We start from the raw sequence: 16294 nt of genomic DNA on the forward strand, positions 1-16294 counted from the left end.
CGGTGATTAAAAAACTTTGACCCTTGGATGAAGAGTGCGCTCCAATCTTCCTCCTTGGGCTGGCACGTGGCAAGCCTTGCTAGGAAATAAATCTCATCCTTCCACATCACCCCTACTTTTCCCTATTCGACGGTCCCAGTATGCTTCACGACAGAATTTGTCACCACGCACGACTATTTATATTCTTTCATTGCGCGCCATTGGCGTAATTTTATCGGGGAAAATTGTGGAGAAAGACAAGTAAGACGAAGGGGGGAGTAAGTTTGAACTCAGTATGGCAACGATCGAGATCGTCAAAGCCCGTCAAATTTTTGATAGTCGTGGAAATCCTACTGTCGAAGTGAGTTTTAACTTCCTCTGGATCAATCCGTCGAAAATGTCTTACCGGAATTGTTACCTGTTATTCTACAATCGTCTTGTTGGTTTTTAGCCTAACATTGGTTGCATTGTGTTTTTTTTTTTTCCCTGAGAAATGTGAGAATAGAAAGAGATTGTGAACCTATTGCGGTTATCGATTGCTGTAACTGACCGTGTACATATAGATTCCTTGGCGTGAGTGTTGTACAGAGTTTGGGAAAATTTGAATGTGGAAGTTAGTGTGATCGCTATTGTAAATGATTGTTTGGTGTTTTTTTGTTTGTTGATTTGAATTTGGTTTCAGGTTGACATAACTCTTACTGATGGAACGCTGGCCAGAGCTGCTGTTCCGAGCGGTGCTTCTACCGGTAAATCGATAGTGTTTGTTTATCCAACTGATTGAAAGTAATTATTCACGGTTTGACCTTTTCTGGATATAGATGAAGAATGTATGATAGGTGATGTCTCAATCGGTAGGTCGTTAGTGCTTGTATATCGAAGAAAAGTAGATGCTACGAAATTTATTAAAAATGTACTTACCCTACGTGAAAATTTTGAGAGGCGACCATTACATTTGTCTTGGAAACTTATTAAACATCTTCTGAGTATGCTTTAAAAAACTGAAACCACTGCAGCAAGCTTAAGTATAGACATCTTTGAGGTCATGAGTTCAACTTCAAACAATTGTAACCATATACCTTCAAGTTTCTCCTCAATGAATTTTGCAAGGTCTAACAGTGATCCAAATGAGATTAGTAGAAAATTTGGTCAGAACATTCAATATGACTAATAAACAAAATGAAGGAAAACACAAATCCTTAAGACAGGGTATCATTTCATCTCTGCACGTATGTATTGTATGTTTATCGTCACCTATAGTTGTTAGATTTCATGATTATCCCTTGTGCCCATTGATATAGTTGTATGAATGTCCTGTGCAAAAAAATGGTTTAAACATTTCGTTTATACTTCATAGTTTTAACTATCCATATTTTATTGACTGAAGGTATCTATGAAGCTCTTGAGCTGAGAGATGGTGGGTCTGCCTACCTTGGAAAGGGAGTACTTGAGGTTTGTATGGTAAAATCGGATATTTAAGTGAATCCTCCAGTGTTTGTTGTTAGAAACTTAGGAAATAACATTTTCCAAAGAAACATGTACTTTTTTTTCTTGCATGTAAGACATTTGCTATGATTGGAGGGAGAAAAACTATGCAGCAACTTTTTTCCTCTTGCATACAAGACTATTTGTGTTTGCGTGTTTTAAAGTTGCCTAATGTGACTGCATGACTTGATTTAGGCTGTGGAAAATGTAAATTCAATCATTGGACCTGCTTTAATTGGCAAGGTAAAAGCAATAATTTCATTAGCATTTTTTTTTCTACTGTCAGTGAATATGAGTGAAGTTTATACAGTTCATCCAATTTTCTGTGGCATTACCAAGGACCCAAGAGAGCAGACAAAACTAGACAATTTTATGGTGTGGCAACTTGATGGGACCGTCAATGAATGGGGTTGGTGCAAACAGAAGGTATTATGTTGAACCATTTAGGTTGATGTCTCCAATGTTATGCTAACTTAGGCCAACGGGATTTTCCCTCTTCATTCTCACAGCTTGGAGCAAATGCTATACTGGCAGTCTCCCTTGCTATTTGTAAAGCTGGTGCTGCAGTGAACAAGATACCCCTCTATAAGGTATTTGTAGTCTCACGTGGTTTTAGAAGAGGGAATTCGTTTTTATTTTTTCTTCTTTTTTTTTTTACTAGTCTTATATCGTCACTTGTCTTTCTTGTAACTTCTAGCACATTGCCAAGCTTGCTGGGAATAAGAAGTTGGTTCTTCCGGTCCCTGCATTCAACGTCATTAATGGAGGTTCTCATGCAGGCAATAAGCTAGCCATGCAGGTAATATGGTTTTGATATATTTTCCCTTTTTGATAGATTAGGTGCTTTACTTTGGACCTTTGTGTTATTTTTCTGGTATGTAGGAATTTATGATTCTCCCTGTTGGAGCATCTTCTTTTAAGGAAGCTATGAAAATGGGTGTGGAAGTCTACCATCACCTCAAGGTTGTTTGCAATCCCCTTGTACCCCAGTTTTCTAAATTTAGTAATACAAAGCGGTTGTTGTATCAATGTATTTCTGTCTGTCTGCTTTTCAGGCTGTAATAAAAAAGAAATATGGACAAGACGCTACTAATGTTGGTGATGAAGGCGGTTTTGCCCCTAATATTCAGGTCTTAGAAACATTAGCCTACGGCATATTGTTATTTTCAAAGTTGGAGTTTTCAATGAGTATTTGGCTGTTGATGTTTTTCTCTTCTTTCTTTAGTCCATTCCTCTTTTCCTTTATGGTTGGAGGGAAAGGTTTGTGATCGGACAAAAACGCAGATTCTAGTCAGATAGTTTCCTTCACCATTAGTCATTTATGACTTATGATTGGTGTTTTTTATATCACCATGCACACTACCGAGTGGTTAATATTGATTTATATAAATTTCAGGAGAATAAGGAGGGTCTTGAACTCTTGAAGGTTGCTATAGCGAAAGCTGGATACACTGGAAAGGTGCTCTCCTTTTGTCTTTTTTATTAACGTATCGAATAATATATTTCCTGATAGTACCTAGGTCCAAGTCCTTGATTATACTATTTTGCCACTTCTAGGTTGTGATTGGAATGGATGTAGCTGCTTCAGAATTTTATGATAACAAGGCCAAGACCTACGACCTGAATTTTAAGGAAGAGGTATTTGACTGTTGGCTGGTCATGGTTCACGTATTGTTCATGTTACACATTAGCCTGATGATAGATTTTGCTGCAGAACAATGATGGATCAGAAAAAATTTCTGGAGACAGCTTGAAGAATGTCTACAAGTCATTTGTGACAGATTATCCTATTGTGTCCATTGAAGATCCATTCGATCAGGATGATTGGGAGAATTACGCGAAGCTGACTAGTGAAATTGGCCGGCAAGTCCAGATAGTTGGAGACGACCTCTTGGTTACCAACCCAAAGGTCTTAAATGTTTTAATCATCATGTACATTCTGGTTTTCTGAATCAACATTCTGACATTATCTTGCATCTTGTAACAATTGCAGCGTGTAGAGAAAGCTATCAAGGAGAAGGCATGTAATTCCCTTCTCTTGAAGGTAATCACTCCACCTTTTCTTCCTCATAAGTATCCATTTTCCCTCTTATTTTGCTTAACTTTCTTTTGGCAGCTATCTGTTTGTTACCATGTTTTAGTGCTCAAGTAATTTGCAGTATATTCATAATGTTGAGATTCTTATGATATATTGATCAGGTAAATCAAATTGGTTCAGTGACTGAAAGTATTGAAGCAGTCAAGTTGTCTAAGCACGCTGGTTGGGGTGTTATGGCAAGCCATAGAAGGTATGCTACGTTTCATTGCATAGTCATCTCCCCTTTTTTTTTTTCTTTTTTTTCTTTTCTTTAATTGCATGTTATAATCTCTTTCACCCAGCCTCCATGTACTATTGATTATATTTTTCTCCTTTTTGTGCAATTTAGTGGGGAAACTGAGGATACGTTCATTGCAGACCTTTCAGTTGGCCTGTCAACAGTAAGTGTTAACAATTCCCCCATGATTGAAACTCTGTAGTTTTACCTGTAAATTTGTTCGTAGAATTATTGTTACTGTATAAGCATGCCCCGCTCCCTGTATAGGCATATTGCTCACGCTGTGAGTGATGATATTTCTTATGGAATTTTAATCCAACATGTAGCCTTTTGAAGGAGAAAGTAACATTTATGTGCATTTTTTACTTGTTTTTTTAAAATTATGCTTACTTTCATTTTTGAACTCTACCAAATTCCAAAAACAAAAACAAGTTTTTAAAATTTAGTTCTTTTAGTTTTCAAAATTTGGCTTGGATTTTGAAAATATTTCTAAAACAAAGTACATAATGAAGTTAATATGTAAAATTGATGATTATAAGTTTAAAAAACCAAATGATTATCAGAAAGATCTTATATTTAATGGTTTCATCATTATCCAGTTGGTCATATTTAAATATCATTTCTTTGTTTGAGGTGGTACCAATCAAATATACTAACGTTTACAAAGCATTGGTTGTAAATCTTTGTTTATGTGTGTGCATATTGAGTTTTTTAAATTATCTTCAATTCCTTGACGGTCATTTGAATGTTTCCCAAACTGCAAAACAGGGTCAGATTAAGACTGGTGCACCCTGTAGATCTGAGCGCCTAGCCAAATATAACCAGGTGAATATTATTAGTATCTAAATTTCTTTAAAGGTTATTAGTTCTAGAAGTTGAAATTTAGTATCCATATTTTCAGTAAATCTTAAAATTAGGGTATTGTAACCTTTATTTAATTATTGTCTGCTTACAATAACAAAACCTACAACTAAATAGGACTTTTTTTATGATTTGACCACCGGTTGACCTGTTTTTTCAATTGTGATCTTTGCTTCTCCAACATTCATACAGCTCAAATTTGGGCGCTTGTAACACAATCAACTGCTTTCTTTCTTTTTTTCCTGCAGCTCCTAAGGATAGAAGAAGAGCTCGGACCAGCTGCAATTTATGCTGGATCAAAATTTCGATCACCAGTGGAGCCTTATTGAGATTTTAATCATGAGAAAGCAACCACTTCACTATGTTGATGATTTTGTATGGAACATATGAAATGAACTTTTTTCTGGTAGCAGGGAGGTGATGAGGTGCTCTACGCATGTTATCTTAGACTAGATTTAATCTCGATTATCTCTTTTACTAGAAATGCTGTGATTTTCTAGCCTGCTTCTTTCTGTTTCTATCGTCTTCTTTTTCATTACTTTTTTATTATTATCATTATTATTATTTTCCTTTTCCTGGAAGAAATCACTTGGAGAGCCTCTAACTCCTAGGTCCATCTATGGAAGATTTTATCCTAGGAAGGGCCATTTCACTTGCAGGAACTTGCTGGTCGTTACCTTTACATTTTAGATGTGCTATGATGAGATGTCAATCCGGTAATTCTTTTATTATATTGCTACAGCTACTCCGACCTGATCAAATGAATTATTGCATTCATTAGGTAAAAATATTTTTTCTTTTGGTACAACGTGAGATCACTTTGGCATAGGTAAATTGATTTAACTCAACAATACAGTAAAAAAAAAAACAGAATTAATAAGAATTGCCGATTTTTGGCAATAAATAATAGAAAGAAAACGGCAAGTTGTTACTACGATATTCCCGCCATTTTTCTTTTTGAATTCCTGTGTTCTTAGGAGAATGAAAAACATTAAAGCAATAAACAAAATACTTGTCTATTGATCAAGTGGTATCTCAAATCAGAATAAATAATAAAACTTGATAGGTTCACTTCAATTTTGAGACTGATGGCAACTAAAAAAATGGAGACAAAATTTTGATTTAGAAATACTTATCCTCTAATATACATATTGTGGATGATGCAATTCAGCGGACACCAACCAGTTCAACATCGAAAGTAAGCCAAGAATTCGGCGGAATCTTCCCACCAGCTCCCGCAGCCCCATAACTGCATCCACCAATACAATCATCTTTATAAAAAGAAATCAAACAAATGTAATTCTAATGAAATTAAAGATCGTATCGTCGCAAATTAAGCATACACATGAACAGTAGCTGCGGGCACCAAAATTACGTTAACCTGACTACAAATATCATTACCATATCTGAGTGTTCAGTATACCCTCCTTTTGTTTTTCTAAATTATTATTGTTAGTTTTCTCACCAGTTTTTTTGTATAAACATAATTAAGAAAACAAGACTATGTTTGAGAGTTACATACCCCATTGATGGAGGGATTGTCAATCTCCTTTTATCCCCAATTCGCATACCTGAAAGGATCCAGTAAAATCAATATTTGGACGAAATACAAATCATGAAAGGAAGAGGGGGGAAAAGTGGTCAAGATTAGGCCGTTCAAACGATTACCATTAACCCCGACATCCCATCCCTTAATAACCTGTCCCAGACCTGCAGCAATACCACATTAACTTATAATTTAGACTAACAACTTTGATTGATAGATAAAAAGATACACCATATAAACCCAAAATTACCTAAGCGGAATTTGAATGGTGCCCTTCCAACATTACTATCAAATATTTTGCCGTTCTTTAGCTTCCCAATATAGTGAACACTAACCTGAAACCAGAGAAGACATCTTTCTTCGTTGAAATACAAGGAAATTATGTCACATCGTAATCTATCCATCCACAATTTTGAAATATCTAGTGTAATGGTTTTCATCTTACAGTGATAATGAATGAAGTGGCACTAAGTCCTACCCTTCGCATCTAAATTCTAAACCCAAGTTCAATTTTAGTATGTAGTAATCTATCCATCCACAATTTTTAAATATCTAGTGTAATGGTTTTCATCCTGCAGTGATAATGAATGAAGTGGCACTAAGTCCAACCGTTCACACCTAAGTTCGCATCTAAATTCTAAATACGAGTTCAATTTTAGTATGTAAGTAATAGGGCATGAAGAAGCATCATAAGTAACGAAAAATGCCAAAAGTCAGAATTGCATGGTTTGTCAGCTTATCTGCAGACAGACCCCATGCTAGGCTAAGCTAAGTTTGAAGATGAGAATGTCGATGCCTAGGATGCCTAGAAATGGGATTAGACATGTAACGTTCTCCAAGCATTGGGAATAAAGCTCATTCATAAAAGTAAATAGACTTTAAACAGTACCTGGTTTCCAGGTGAAGCTCTTTTGCCATCTGGTTTACCCATGGCTACCTCCTCAATAACCAACCCATTAGCAAAAGTTCTCACTCGAGATGATTTGGATTCTTTTTCCTTCTCTTTTGAACCCAAAGCTGACTTACTCTGATCTCCCGCCGTCTTCGTTAGTTCATCAGATTTTGATCCAATTTCAGTCTCCTTGCTCTTCTTCTCCTTCTTTCTCTTCTTTTTTTGCCTATCTTCCTTCTTATTTTCACCATCAGCAACGTCCATGTGAGTCGAGGCATCCCTATTCACATGGCCAGCTAAAGTTTCAGTTATCTAGTAACAATGAAGGAGAACTGCTGAAGAATAATAGCAAGCTGTAGCATGGAAATCTTGTCAAATTTCAGCTTTATCCAAAATAACATAGATGTCAGTTCATAACGCAGAGAAGTACTCATTAAAAAGGAAAAATAGAATTCTCAACATTTTGACCTTTCTTGCATGGTTCCTCCTCTTCAGTCCCTTTTCTTTGAAAAGTTTTTGGAAGGTTCAATTTTATGGTGATGACTTACCTCGTTTTGAAGTTGGCTCTGAAACATTGTTGGTACTCATCTGGCTTCTGATAGAAATTATTGTTCCTTGAAAGAGGCGATGGTGCACCCATTAGAATTTTCCGGCAAACCATTCTCTTTGCAACTTTATAGTGTATTTGGTTGGGAAATAGAAGATTTTCGAAGAAAATGAAGGGTCTGGGTTGGAGTCGAAGAAATGAAGTTTGGCCCATTTATATGCCTTTCTTGAGGTGTACAAAAAAATACTAACTGCAGTTGATGTTGAATCATCCAACTGAAGCCTCGTTTTGTACGTTGGAATACCTTCTGGAGTTATCTTTTAATATAGTCCTTACTGTTGAAAGTTGGTTTTTTTATTCTTAGAAAAGGCATATATTTCATAATTACTGCAGTTGTGAAAAAAATAATAGGTGAACATAGTCATGAAGTATAATGTAAACTGCAGAGCCCACAAAGAGATCCGGGCCTAGATCATGCGTGAATCTCATGATGCAAAGAATTACATTCTTAAAAATAAATCGAACTAGGCAGCAATATTTCTGAACATTAAAGAAATGAAAACAGAACTGATACAGAAAAGCTATGTAATCGTCTTCACATATATTATTAAAAAACAGTAGAATGAGATTGAAATATTCACCTCTGTTTAGATAGCTTTTTGCCATTCTCATCTCCATCAGAAGTTGGATTAACAGCTGCACTCTCAACTTCCGCTGGTGGCTTTTCGCTCCCCATATTACCATCATTACCAGTTTCCAGAGCTTTTACTTCTTTTACCTTCTTTTTCTGCTTCTTTTTCTTTTTCCTGACATCACTATTGAATTTCCAACATGAGAAAATAAATTAAAAGATTACAGGCTATCGAGGTGACTGAATAAAAAGTATAATCAAACTATTTTGTTAAATAGCAATGTGATTGAAGTCAGGGATAAAAATACATTTATTGTCCTTACCCAACCGGAAATTTAACTAGAGTAACCTGCTGATGGGAATTCTATCCCCACTTTTCCTCATAAAACAAAAAATTCGGCAATGATGGGGGCTAATGCATTAGTGGGGGGGGGAAAACCCACCCAATCTTGCACTGTTAACATCCTGCAAGCCCAACCAAAGAAATTGAGCAACTGATTACTTAGTTCATCTCACCTTTCCATATGATCAACTTGCTCATCGTTTTCAACTTTTCTTTTCAAGCTAGAAGCATCATTGTCATCTTTTGCTTTTGCCTCCTTCACATTCCCAGTACTGGGACCTTTTTGTTCCTGTTCTGGTTCTAATTTCTGCATATTCGCTTTGCTCTTGCTTTTGGTAGCAATTGGAAATCCATCTTCATCTTCACTTTCTGAAATAGATTTTCCCACATTCCTTTTCAGCACAACTTGACGCTGAGAATTCCTAATATCTTCAGAGTCGCTGGACTTAGTTCTCTTCACTTCTTTAGCTTGACCATTGGCATCATTTGATTTTTCATCATCCACTATCTCCTCAATTACAACTAGCAAACATGGTAAAGAAAACAAACACTTAAATTAAGCATTAGAACCAAAAATGCCAGAGTTTAAAAACGAACTTAGGATAAGTAAAGAAAGTAAAGTTTAGCATGGCTGTAACCAAAAAGATTTAGCAGCAACAACATACTAAAACCATAGTACAAATAATATTAAGTCCAAATACTTCGTAAATTATTCACTGTACCATGTTTGTTTGAAATGCAATCATACAATTTGCATCCAACATATGTCCAAATAAGTCTACTCCCACATGGTAAATTTTTTATTTTATGCAACATTTGCAACCATACCTAGCAAAAGTTGATAGGACAGAAGTTGTAAAGTCAAAAATAGTTAGAAGAGGACTTTAGAAAATGGAAAGAGACAACCAATCAAAATAATCAAACTGCGCCTATTTTCAGACCTACTGACTTCTCTCCTACGTTTAATGATTCTTCTATTCCTCCACATTCCAAAACTACCATTATGCAGCTAGAACCAAGGAAGACCATAAAATCCTAAATTCGGCATGGCCCATAAGACTGCCAAAATAAATATACAAGCTTCCCAAATCGTCCAAGCAGAATTGCAGTGTATTAAAAGGTATTCACTATCCAGTACTGATCCTTAAAAGTTCACAAGACGCATGGGATTGGGAATGATAATTAAGATCAGGCACAATTTTTTTCTTTTTAATTCTCTCATGGGTATTGAACCTTTATAGAATTCTCGACCGTGTGGAGAATTTAAAACTAATCTTCTCAGGCAGTTCAGATTTAAAATCAAATTACTGAGAGATGTGGTTCTTCGCCCTTGTAACATTAGCATCAACTTAAACAGCCTATTATTTTGAAAAAATGTCAAGTGCCGATTGAAACAATGTGAAAAGAGTGCCAAGCATTTGGTGCACCAGAAAGTTTGTAGAAGTTTCAAATTACCTCCACTTTTGTTAACTGGCGAAGTTGGGAACATCCCAGGATAGTCATCGTCGTCGTCATCAATGAATTCATCATCATATTCATCTCCAGTGTCATACTCTGATGAATCCTCGGTATCTGTTTCCGCGATGTCTTCCCCAAAAGAATCACTTCACATTGTAGTAAGAAATGACAAAATAAGTGTGCCAAAAAAAATCGACCAGATATGTCCAAAACTTCTTATTCGAAAATAAAAAATTCTCAAGAAATAATAGATTTTGTAACTGTGGTTAAAAAAATTATATAAAGGATACGAATCATAGTCATCCCTGATGAAATTTCCCTCGTTGGCTACAAAATAACCAGAGAGATGGATGCTTTGTGGGCCAATAACTGAGAAGGCTATCAAATCATCTTCCTTAAATTCAAGATTCAAGGGGCATGATTCAATCTTATTTGGTATCAAAGAGCACAAAAAAATTGGACTCTTCTGACCAACAGAACACTGAATGATGCTTCTCTCTTTCGATGAGCCAGGTCCCAAAGTTGCCTGGATTGTTTTAAGAAATGACAACAAAATTAAGGACATCTCAAAAAGTAACGAAGTAAGAAAATTCCATCATGTTCACATGATTAAGACACGCAAATTAAAATCCAAAATAATTCATTGGCTCACAGCATAACACCACATTAGTATTACCACATTAAAAAATCAAAATCATAATGCAGAAGTGGCATGTCCCAAAATCACATGGGCTCAAATTGGAAGAAAAAAGACAAAATAAAATCCCGTCGACTTGGGCGTTGAAACAATAAATTTCAAATGAAATAATATAACGTCATCGTGACATGCCCACTCCACATATAGGATACATTGAAATTGAAACTATCAACAACCCTAATAAATTTTCATCTCCAGAGAGGCGTCAGCACCCAACAAACCTGAGTTATCCGGAGTTTTCCCGGCACGTTATCAGAATGGTAAGGGTACGGTTTGCCTGGTTTCACTTCAATGCCTAGGACAAGCAAAATAACAGAAGATATAAACATGCGTGAGTACTTAAAGCCAAACCAAAAATACACATGCACGCACAAAAGAAAAATTCACATTATGCGCAATTCATGATTCCTCTTTGAAGAAGTGAAATCTATCCAAATACTACAAATAATAAAGCACTCCGTCGGGCTGCTAGATGCTAAGAAATAGAAGAGAAACAGCGACGAACAAATACTTCATCGCGGCACTCGACAGAGGGGTGATATTAAACCATTCAACTTAAGTTGCACGATTAAGACGATGCAGAACCAGGGATTTCAACGCACAAGTAAATGAAATGATAGAGATGAAATTGTAATGGAAACATACCCCAGAAACCCATTTATCAGACGGGAGAATATTGGTTGAAGTTGAATAAAGCTTTCTCTAAAACCCTAGACGACGACCGCTCTGCTTTCTTAAACCCTGAGTAGCCGCGTTTTTTGCTGCCGCTGTGCGCCTTTTTTTAAACTGGCGGATGTCCATTTGTATTTTACGGCAGTAACTTTCTTATTTTGGGGGGGAAAAAATGTACTCTTGGTCTCTAACTAATTATTTACCTTTTGAAAAGACGTTTTTAATTTCTTTTTGAAAATTATAATTAAGATGTTTTTTTTTTAAATTGAATTAGGGTCGAAAGTATATAATTAAACTAGTTGAATTAACATAATATTTATATTAATTAAATTACACCAACTTAATATAAAATAATTTCTTAATTCCAATAGAAGAATATAATTTTTTACTATATCGTGGCCTTGTCACTTGGTCCCTAATGCCCAACGAGGTATTCGGAATGCAGCATGGTTCAGCTGTGTTCTCGTTAAACACACATTAGCTCTAGAAAGTATGGTTTTGAAAGTGACACTAGTTTGCTAGCACAAGTTCCACTTCTCACTTCATGTTATGGACCCAGTGGTTGACTAGGGGCTCAACGGTCTTCTTTTTGCATGGGACATTGACGAGAAGGTCGATGTGTCGTAGCGATAAACGGCAAGACTACAACTCAATGTTTACTTTCCCCACAACGAGGAGCATGTATCTCAGCCAGGTCACTCAAAACCTAAAAGTTAATATCTCAGGCATAAGGTGTGAGACAATGTAATTACAGAACATTTAAATTTGTAGATAGGAGTATCAAGTGGTAATACGAACCACTGCATCAGAAGAAACATTTTTCCGGCTTATTGAACATTAACCCTCGAACCCTCTCTCTATACATCAAAACAAAAACAAATATATTGATTCTACAAACCTTTATATTGATATGCACGCTCTTCACAAAAGTTGATGACATGAAGAGATAAGTATACATGGTGCCTGATGAATCACTGAAGTAAATTGATGTTCACCTCATCATTTGTGAGCCCTGCCTGGGCGCTGGCAGCCTCCATCATCCCGTTGCGTATTTGGCCACTGATATCTCTAACGTGGCCCGGACCGTGTGGTATGAATACAGTTGTGTTCTTTGAGGAATGCCCAAGGTCCTTGATGGTGTCAAAATATTGAGTGATCAAGATCAGATCCATGACTTCTTTGGCTGAGGTACCTTCCACCTTATGAGAGAAGTTCAAGATATTTTCTCTCAGACCATCTGTGATCGCTTGTCTCTGCCTTGCCACACCGACACCACCTAGGTATTTTGCTTCAGCTTCAGCTTCTGCCTTCTTGACTACGAGCACCTTCTCCGCTTCGCCTTTGTATACACTTGCAAGTTGAAGCCTTTGAGCTGTAGAAAAAAAAAAACAAAATGTACCCTACAAAGCTGAGGATCTCATAATAGAAAGGAGGCAAACAAAATTTTGAAAAGTGAAGATTATATGATAGTCCATGCAATGCCCATTCAGAAGGAGAGCAGGGTCTGTTGGCTCCACCAGGAAATAATGGACAAGGCATGTTTTGGCAGAGGAACAAGGGCCCTTCCTATATGATATGACAAACAAAATGACTAAGATCATTACCTGCATTAATCTCATTCATTGCCCTGCGCACAGAAGCATCTGGTATTATATCGACCATTAGAATGTGCTCAATATTGTATCCATAATCTCCCATCACCTGATTCAGACGGTGAATATGTGTTGAAATCTTTATGTCGGTCATTTTAGGAGGTCCCAACCAAATTATATATCTAAGATGCACCAAATAATTATATTATAGGCTAATCATGATGAAAATAAACGAGAAGCATTTACAATTTTTCTAGACTGCAATCAACGAAAGTTACCGAAACAGGTATAACGCATAGTACTTAAGAATACTACATATATTTTAAATGCTGACAGGGATCCAGTGGCCATATATATTCGAAGCATACATTCCAAGTTACACATAGTTCTACAAATAAAAAATCTACCAAGTAAATATAGGCTACATAATCTCAAATTTCTATAATTCATTTTTCTGCACAATCTAGACAGCTCTTATAAATAAAATATGGTGCAAAGAATGGAAATTAACGAAACGCAGGTTAAACGAAACAGCATGACATCCAAAAGCTACAAGTCAGCCAAAATGTGTTTCTGGTTTGGAGGGGATAATTCAAGTGAGGAGCAACATAATGAAGGGAAAATCACCTTCTCAAGTTCCTCTGATACAGATTTAGCAACTTCACCCTTTTGTTCAAAGAGCTCATCCAAATTCATTTTTGGGACAACGGCACGAACCACTTCAATGAATATCCAAAATGCATTAGTTAGTAATAACCAACCCATGAAAAAAGGAATTATAGAGATAAATAGTGACTGTGAAATCAAAGCATATACCATCAAACACATAAGCCTGAATTTGTTCTTGAGGATTTTGCAACTCATAAAATGCATCGTCAGCATTTTCTTTGATGACTCGGTACTGAATTGAACACAGCAATTGCACAAAGACATTGTCCTGCAGCAAAAAGCTCAGAATTAACGATCATGAACCAAATTACTCAAATTGGCCACAAGTCCACGTTCAGAAACACATCAGTTCCTTCTCGAACAATATCATCCAAACCTCAGCTCTTTCTTATTTGTTCTATTCGGTAAACCCCATTTACAGTCCGTCAAGCTACAACATTAATTCCAGTACAAGAAACTCTAAATTCGAAGTAAATTAGAACAGACATCTACAAATTCACATATAACGAAGATTAACGAAATCAAAAGGATCGCAGAACAAATATCATTTGAGAATTAAACAAAGCCCCAAAAATCCGGGCTATAAACTTGAAATTACGACCGCCAAAGGAAAAAAAATTGAAAAACGATGGAGGAGATACCTTGGTCTTGGTCTCAATCCGAACATCGAGGGAAGAAATCTTGGTAGAGAGTATACCGGCGAGGCACTCGCCGGCGAAAAGGTTAAAAAAATGGAGCCCAGGCGGAGCCAATTTTTCAAACCTTCCCCATCTCTCCACCACCCCCACACTCGCTTGCCCCACGCACCCAAACAATACACAATTCGTATTCCCCATCGAAAACTCTCTCCGCCTTATCCGCAAAACTCCGCCGTTGACTCCGGTAGACTTAGAAACCCGGTAACTCAGCTGCACGATAGGTTACGATCGTTCAAACTTCAAACGAAACTCGCGTCCACAAAAGACACAGAATAATAACCAGATATTTCTTTTTTTCTACACTATTTCTGCTAATCGCCGACATGGTATCCAGTTTGACGTGGAATGCTTGCCTGTCAGTCCGACGTGGCGGGCCGGGTAGAAATATTCTTATTTAAGAGGGTTCGATTAGTATTTTATTTTATATATTTTGTAATAACTTCAAATATACAAATCATTTAACTGCTTGAAACAAATTTAATTGTGAAACTGTTATTTAGGTTATGGTTTTATATAATATTAACTTATAATTTGATGCGTAAATTAAAAACACTTGGACACGTCATTTCACTGTTGGCAATCCAAAACGTAAATTTAAAATTGGTGAGATTACAAAAATAGAAAAGTATTTCAAAACTAAATGGAATCAAATATTTTGTAACAATCATTTATAGGTTATCGTATCTCTTATTTTATTGGCACACTTGCATCCGTTATTTCACATTTAATATTTATTGTCCCATAATATTAAATAAAATGTCATTATAAAACTTCAACTTTCCTGGCTATTATTTCCACCTCCTGCGCTGTCGTGCGCCGTGCACGTGGGCGTTGAATTAGATTTCTTCGCTTACGATTCAGCCGCTCGATAAAATTAATTAGTTTAAAAAAAATAAAAACATTTCAATTTTTTTATTTATTCATCACACATTCATTAGACATGATCATCAAAATATGAAGCATTCTAGCGTGTCTACTATTAGATATTGTTATTTTGTTCGGAGTGTTTAGCTATCCTTTTTAGCCAAGGTGGGATCTCGCATATTAGATATAGAACATGTCTTCTCGTGAGCGAGTTTCATTATCCAGAACAATCTTAAAAGACCCACGACTCAGTTCATGCACTCACCCATGTTCTTACCCAAATTCAAGGAATCCAACAGACACCATATAGACTCAAAAAACATCAAAACAAAAAATCAGTACAAGATTCATAACTCGAGAATTAAAAACACCTTTGTTTTTATTGGACTCGTATGGTTGCTCTGCATGTGCACCATCTTCCAAGCAAGCACGCCCATAAGTCGAGGGCATTCTTGTAATTGAAGAGAGAGAAAATGACGAGAGAGAGAGAGAGACAAGATGACTGGAAAGTGTTCATATCATGGGCTTGCTTTGTTTGGACAATGTCCGTTGTAAGGGAAGCAAACTGATCTGATCTAGATCTATTGCATGTCTTTCATGGGGACACAAAAACTGAGTCCCTTAATTTCAAATCACCCCCTCCCCCCATTTTTATTTACTTTTTTGACAGCTCCAATGTGCAATTTCATTTTTTTTAATTATTATATATTACCATAATTTCAATTATTTAGAAGACACATTATGTAAAACATTTAATCAACCAATTTAATTATATATACTTTATAAATAAACTAATATCAACTATTAATATATTAACCCACATGAATACGAACATTATTCAATTATGACGATCATGTGCAAATATGTACTAGTGTCGTGACAACCCGTACATACCAGGACATCAAATCAATAAATATTAAGGTAAAGTTTTTGCATTATTTAACGTTAAAAAAAAAAAAAAAAAGACTTTATCCTTGAAATTTTACATATTAAAAATTGACAAATTGGGTTTCCCTGCTGCCTCGGCTAACATGGGGGTGGGTCTGAT

The 16294-nt window shown here is 36.2% G+C and overlaps 3 protein-coding genes across 4 annotated transcripts; 1 reads left to right on the top strand and 2 right to left on the bottom strand.

Moving 5' to 3' along the window:
* Positions 1 to 199: 199 nt before the first annotated feature.
* Positions 200 to 5157, top strand: LOC111482586 (enolase 2-like). The gene is made up of 17 exons (XM_023128428.1): positions 200 to 340; positions 662 to 725; positions 1364 to 1428; positions 1657 to 1704; positions 1801 to 1887; positions 1971 to 2051; positions 2159 to 2260; positions 2344 to 2424; positions 2517 to 2591; positions 2858 to 2920; positions 3019 to 3099; positions 3176 to 3370; positions 3455 to 3505; positions 3661 to 3749; positions 3888 to 3939; positions 4545 to 4601; positions 4886 to 5157. Exons 1-17 carry the CDS (start codon positions 275 to 277, stop codon positions 4964 to 4966), a joined length of 1338 nt encoding a protein of 445 aa, XP_022984196.1. The 5' UTR covers positions 200 to 274; the 3' UTR covers positions 4967 to 5157.
* Positions 5158 to 5541: 384 nt separating this feature from the next.
* On the bottom strand, positions 5542 to 11518 carry LOC111483074 (peptidyl-prolyl cis-trans isomerase FKBP53-like). Of its 2 annotated transcripts, none has more exons than XM_023129193.1 (11): positions 11397 to 11518; positions 10973 to 11046; positions 10345 to 10580; positions 10052 to 10200; positions 8770 to 9118; positions 8264 to 8428; positions 7073 to 7355; positions 6434 to 6518; positions 6306 to 6347; positions 6160 to 6208; positions 5542 to 5886 (listed from the first exon to the last, which is right to left on the bottom strand). In XM_023129193.1, the coding sequence occupies exons 1-11, from the start codon at positions 11407 to 11409 to the stop codon at positions 5805 to 5807; spliced, it is 1527 nt and encodes a 508-aa protein (XP_022984961.1). In that variant the 5' UTR covers positions 11410 to 11518; the 3' UTR covers positions 5542 to 5804. The 2 variants fall into 2 exon arrangements, with proteins under 2 accessions (XP_022984961.1, XP_022984960.1); XM_023129192.1 differs by having other exon boundaries at positions 8264 to 8437.
* A 640-nt stretch (positions 11519 to 12158) lies between these two features.
* LOC111483490 (hypersensitive-induced response protein 4-like) lies at positions 12159 to 14651 on the bottom strand. The gene is made up of 5 exons (XM_023129730.1): positions 14326 to 14651; positions 13832 to 13952; positions 13643 to 13734; positions 13028 to 13124; positions 12159 to 12795 (listed from the first exon to the last, which is right to left on the bottom strand). Exons 1-5 carry the CDS (start codon positions 14518 to 14520, stop codon positions 12395 to 12397), a joined length of 906 nt encoding a protein of 301 aa, XP_022985498.1. The 5' UTR covers positions 14521 to 14651; the 3' UTR covers positions 12159 to 12394.
* Between the last annotated feature and the right edge of the window lie 1643 nt (positions 14652 to 16294).

The sequence above is a fragment of the Cucurbita maxima genome, unplaced genomic scaffold, assembly GCF_002738345.1.
Source record: "Cucurbita maxima cultivar Rimu unplaced genomic scaffold, Cmax_1.0 Cma_Scf00008, whole genome shotgun sequence".
NCBI lineage: Eukaryota > Viridiplantae > Streptophyta > Magnoliopsida > Cucurbitales > Cucurbitaceae > Cucurbita > Cucurbita maxima.

Bases quoted from the DNA above. Each gene is read 5' to 3' on its own strand.
- LOC111483490 (XM_023129730.1), bottom strand. From the start codon at position 14,520: ATGGGGAATACGAATTGTGTATTGTTTGGGTGCGTGGGGCAAGCGAGT. The intron at 13,953-14,325 runs GTATCTCCTCCA...TTTTTGCTGCAG, and splicing joins GGATTGAGACCAAGACCAAG to GACAATGTCTTTGTGCAATT. The intron at 12,796-13,027 runs GTAATGATCTTA...TTTTTTCTACAG, and splicing joins AATGAATGAGATTAATGCAG to CTCAAAGGCTTCAACTTGCA.
- LOC111483074 (XM_023129192.1), bottom strand. The intron at 9,119-10,051 runs GTAATTTGAAAC...CATGTTTGCTAG, and splicing joins GCCAGTTAACAAAAGTGGAG to TTGTAATTGAGGAGATAGTG. The intron at 8,438-8,769 runs GTGAGATGAACT...GAAATTCAATAG, and splicing joins CAAGTTGATCATATGGAAAG to TGATGTCAGGAAAAAGAAAA.
- LOC111482586 (XM_023128428.1), top strand. From the start codon at position 275: ATGGCAACGATCGAGATCGTCAAAGCCCGTCAAATTTTTGATAGTCGT. The intron at 1,429-1,656 runs GTTTGTATGGTA...GACTTGATTTAG, and splicing joins TTGGAAAGGGAGTACTTGAG to GCTGTGGAAAATGTAAATTC. The intron at 2,592-2,857 runs GTCTTAGAAACA...TATAAATTTCAG, and splicing joins GTTTTGCCCCTAATATTCAG to GAGAATAAGGAGGGTCTTGA.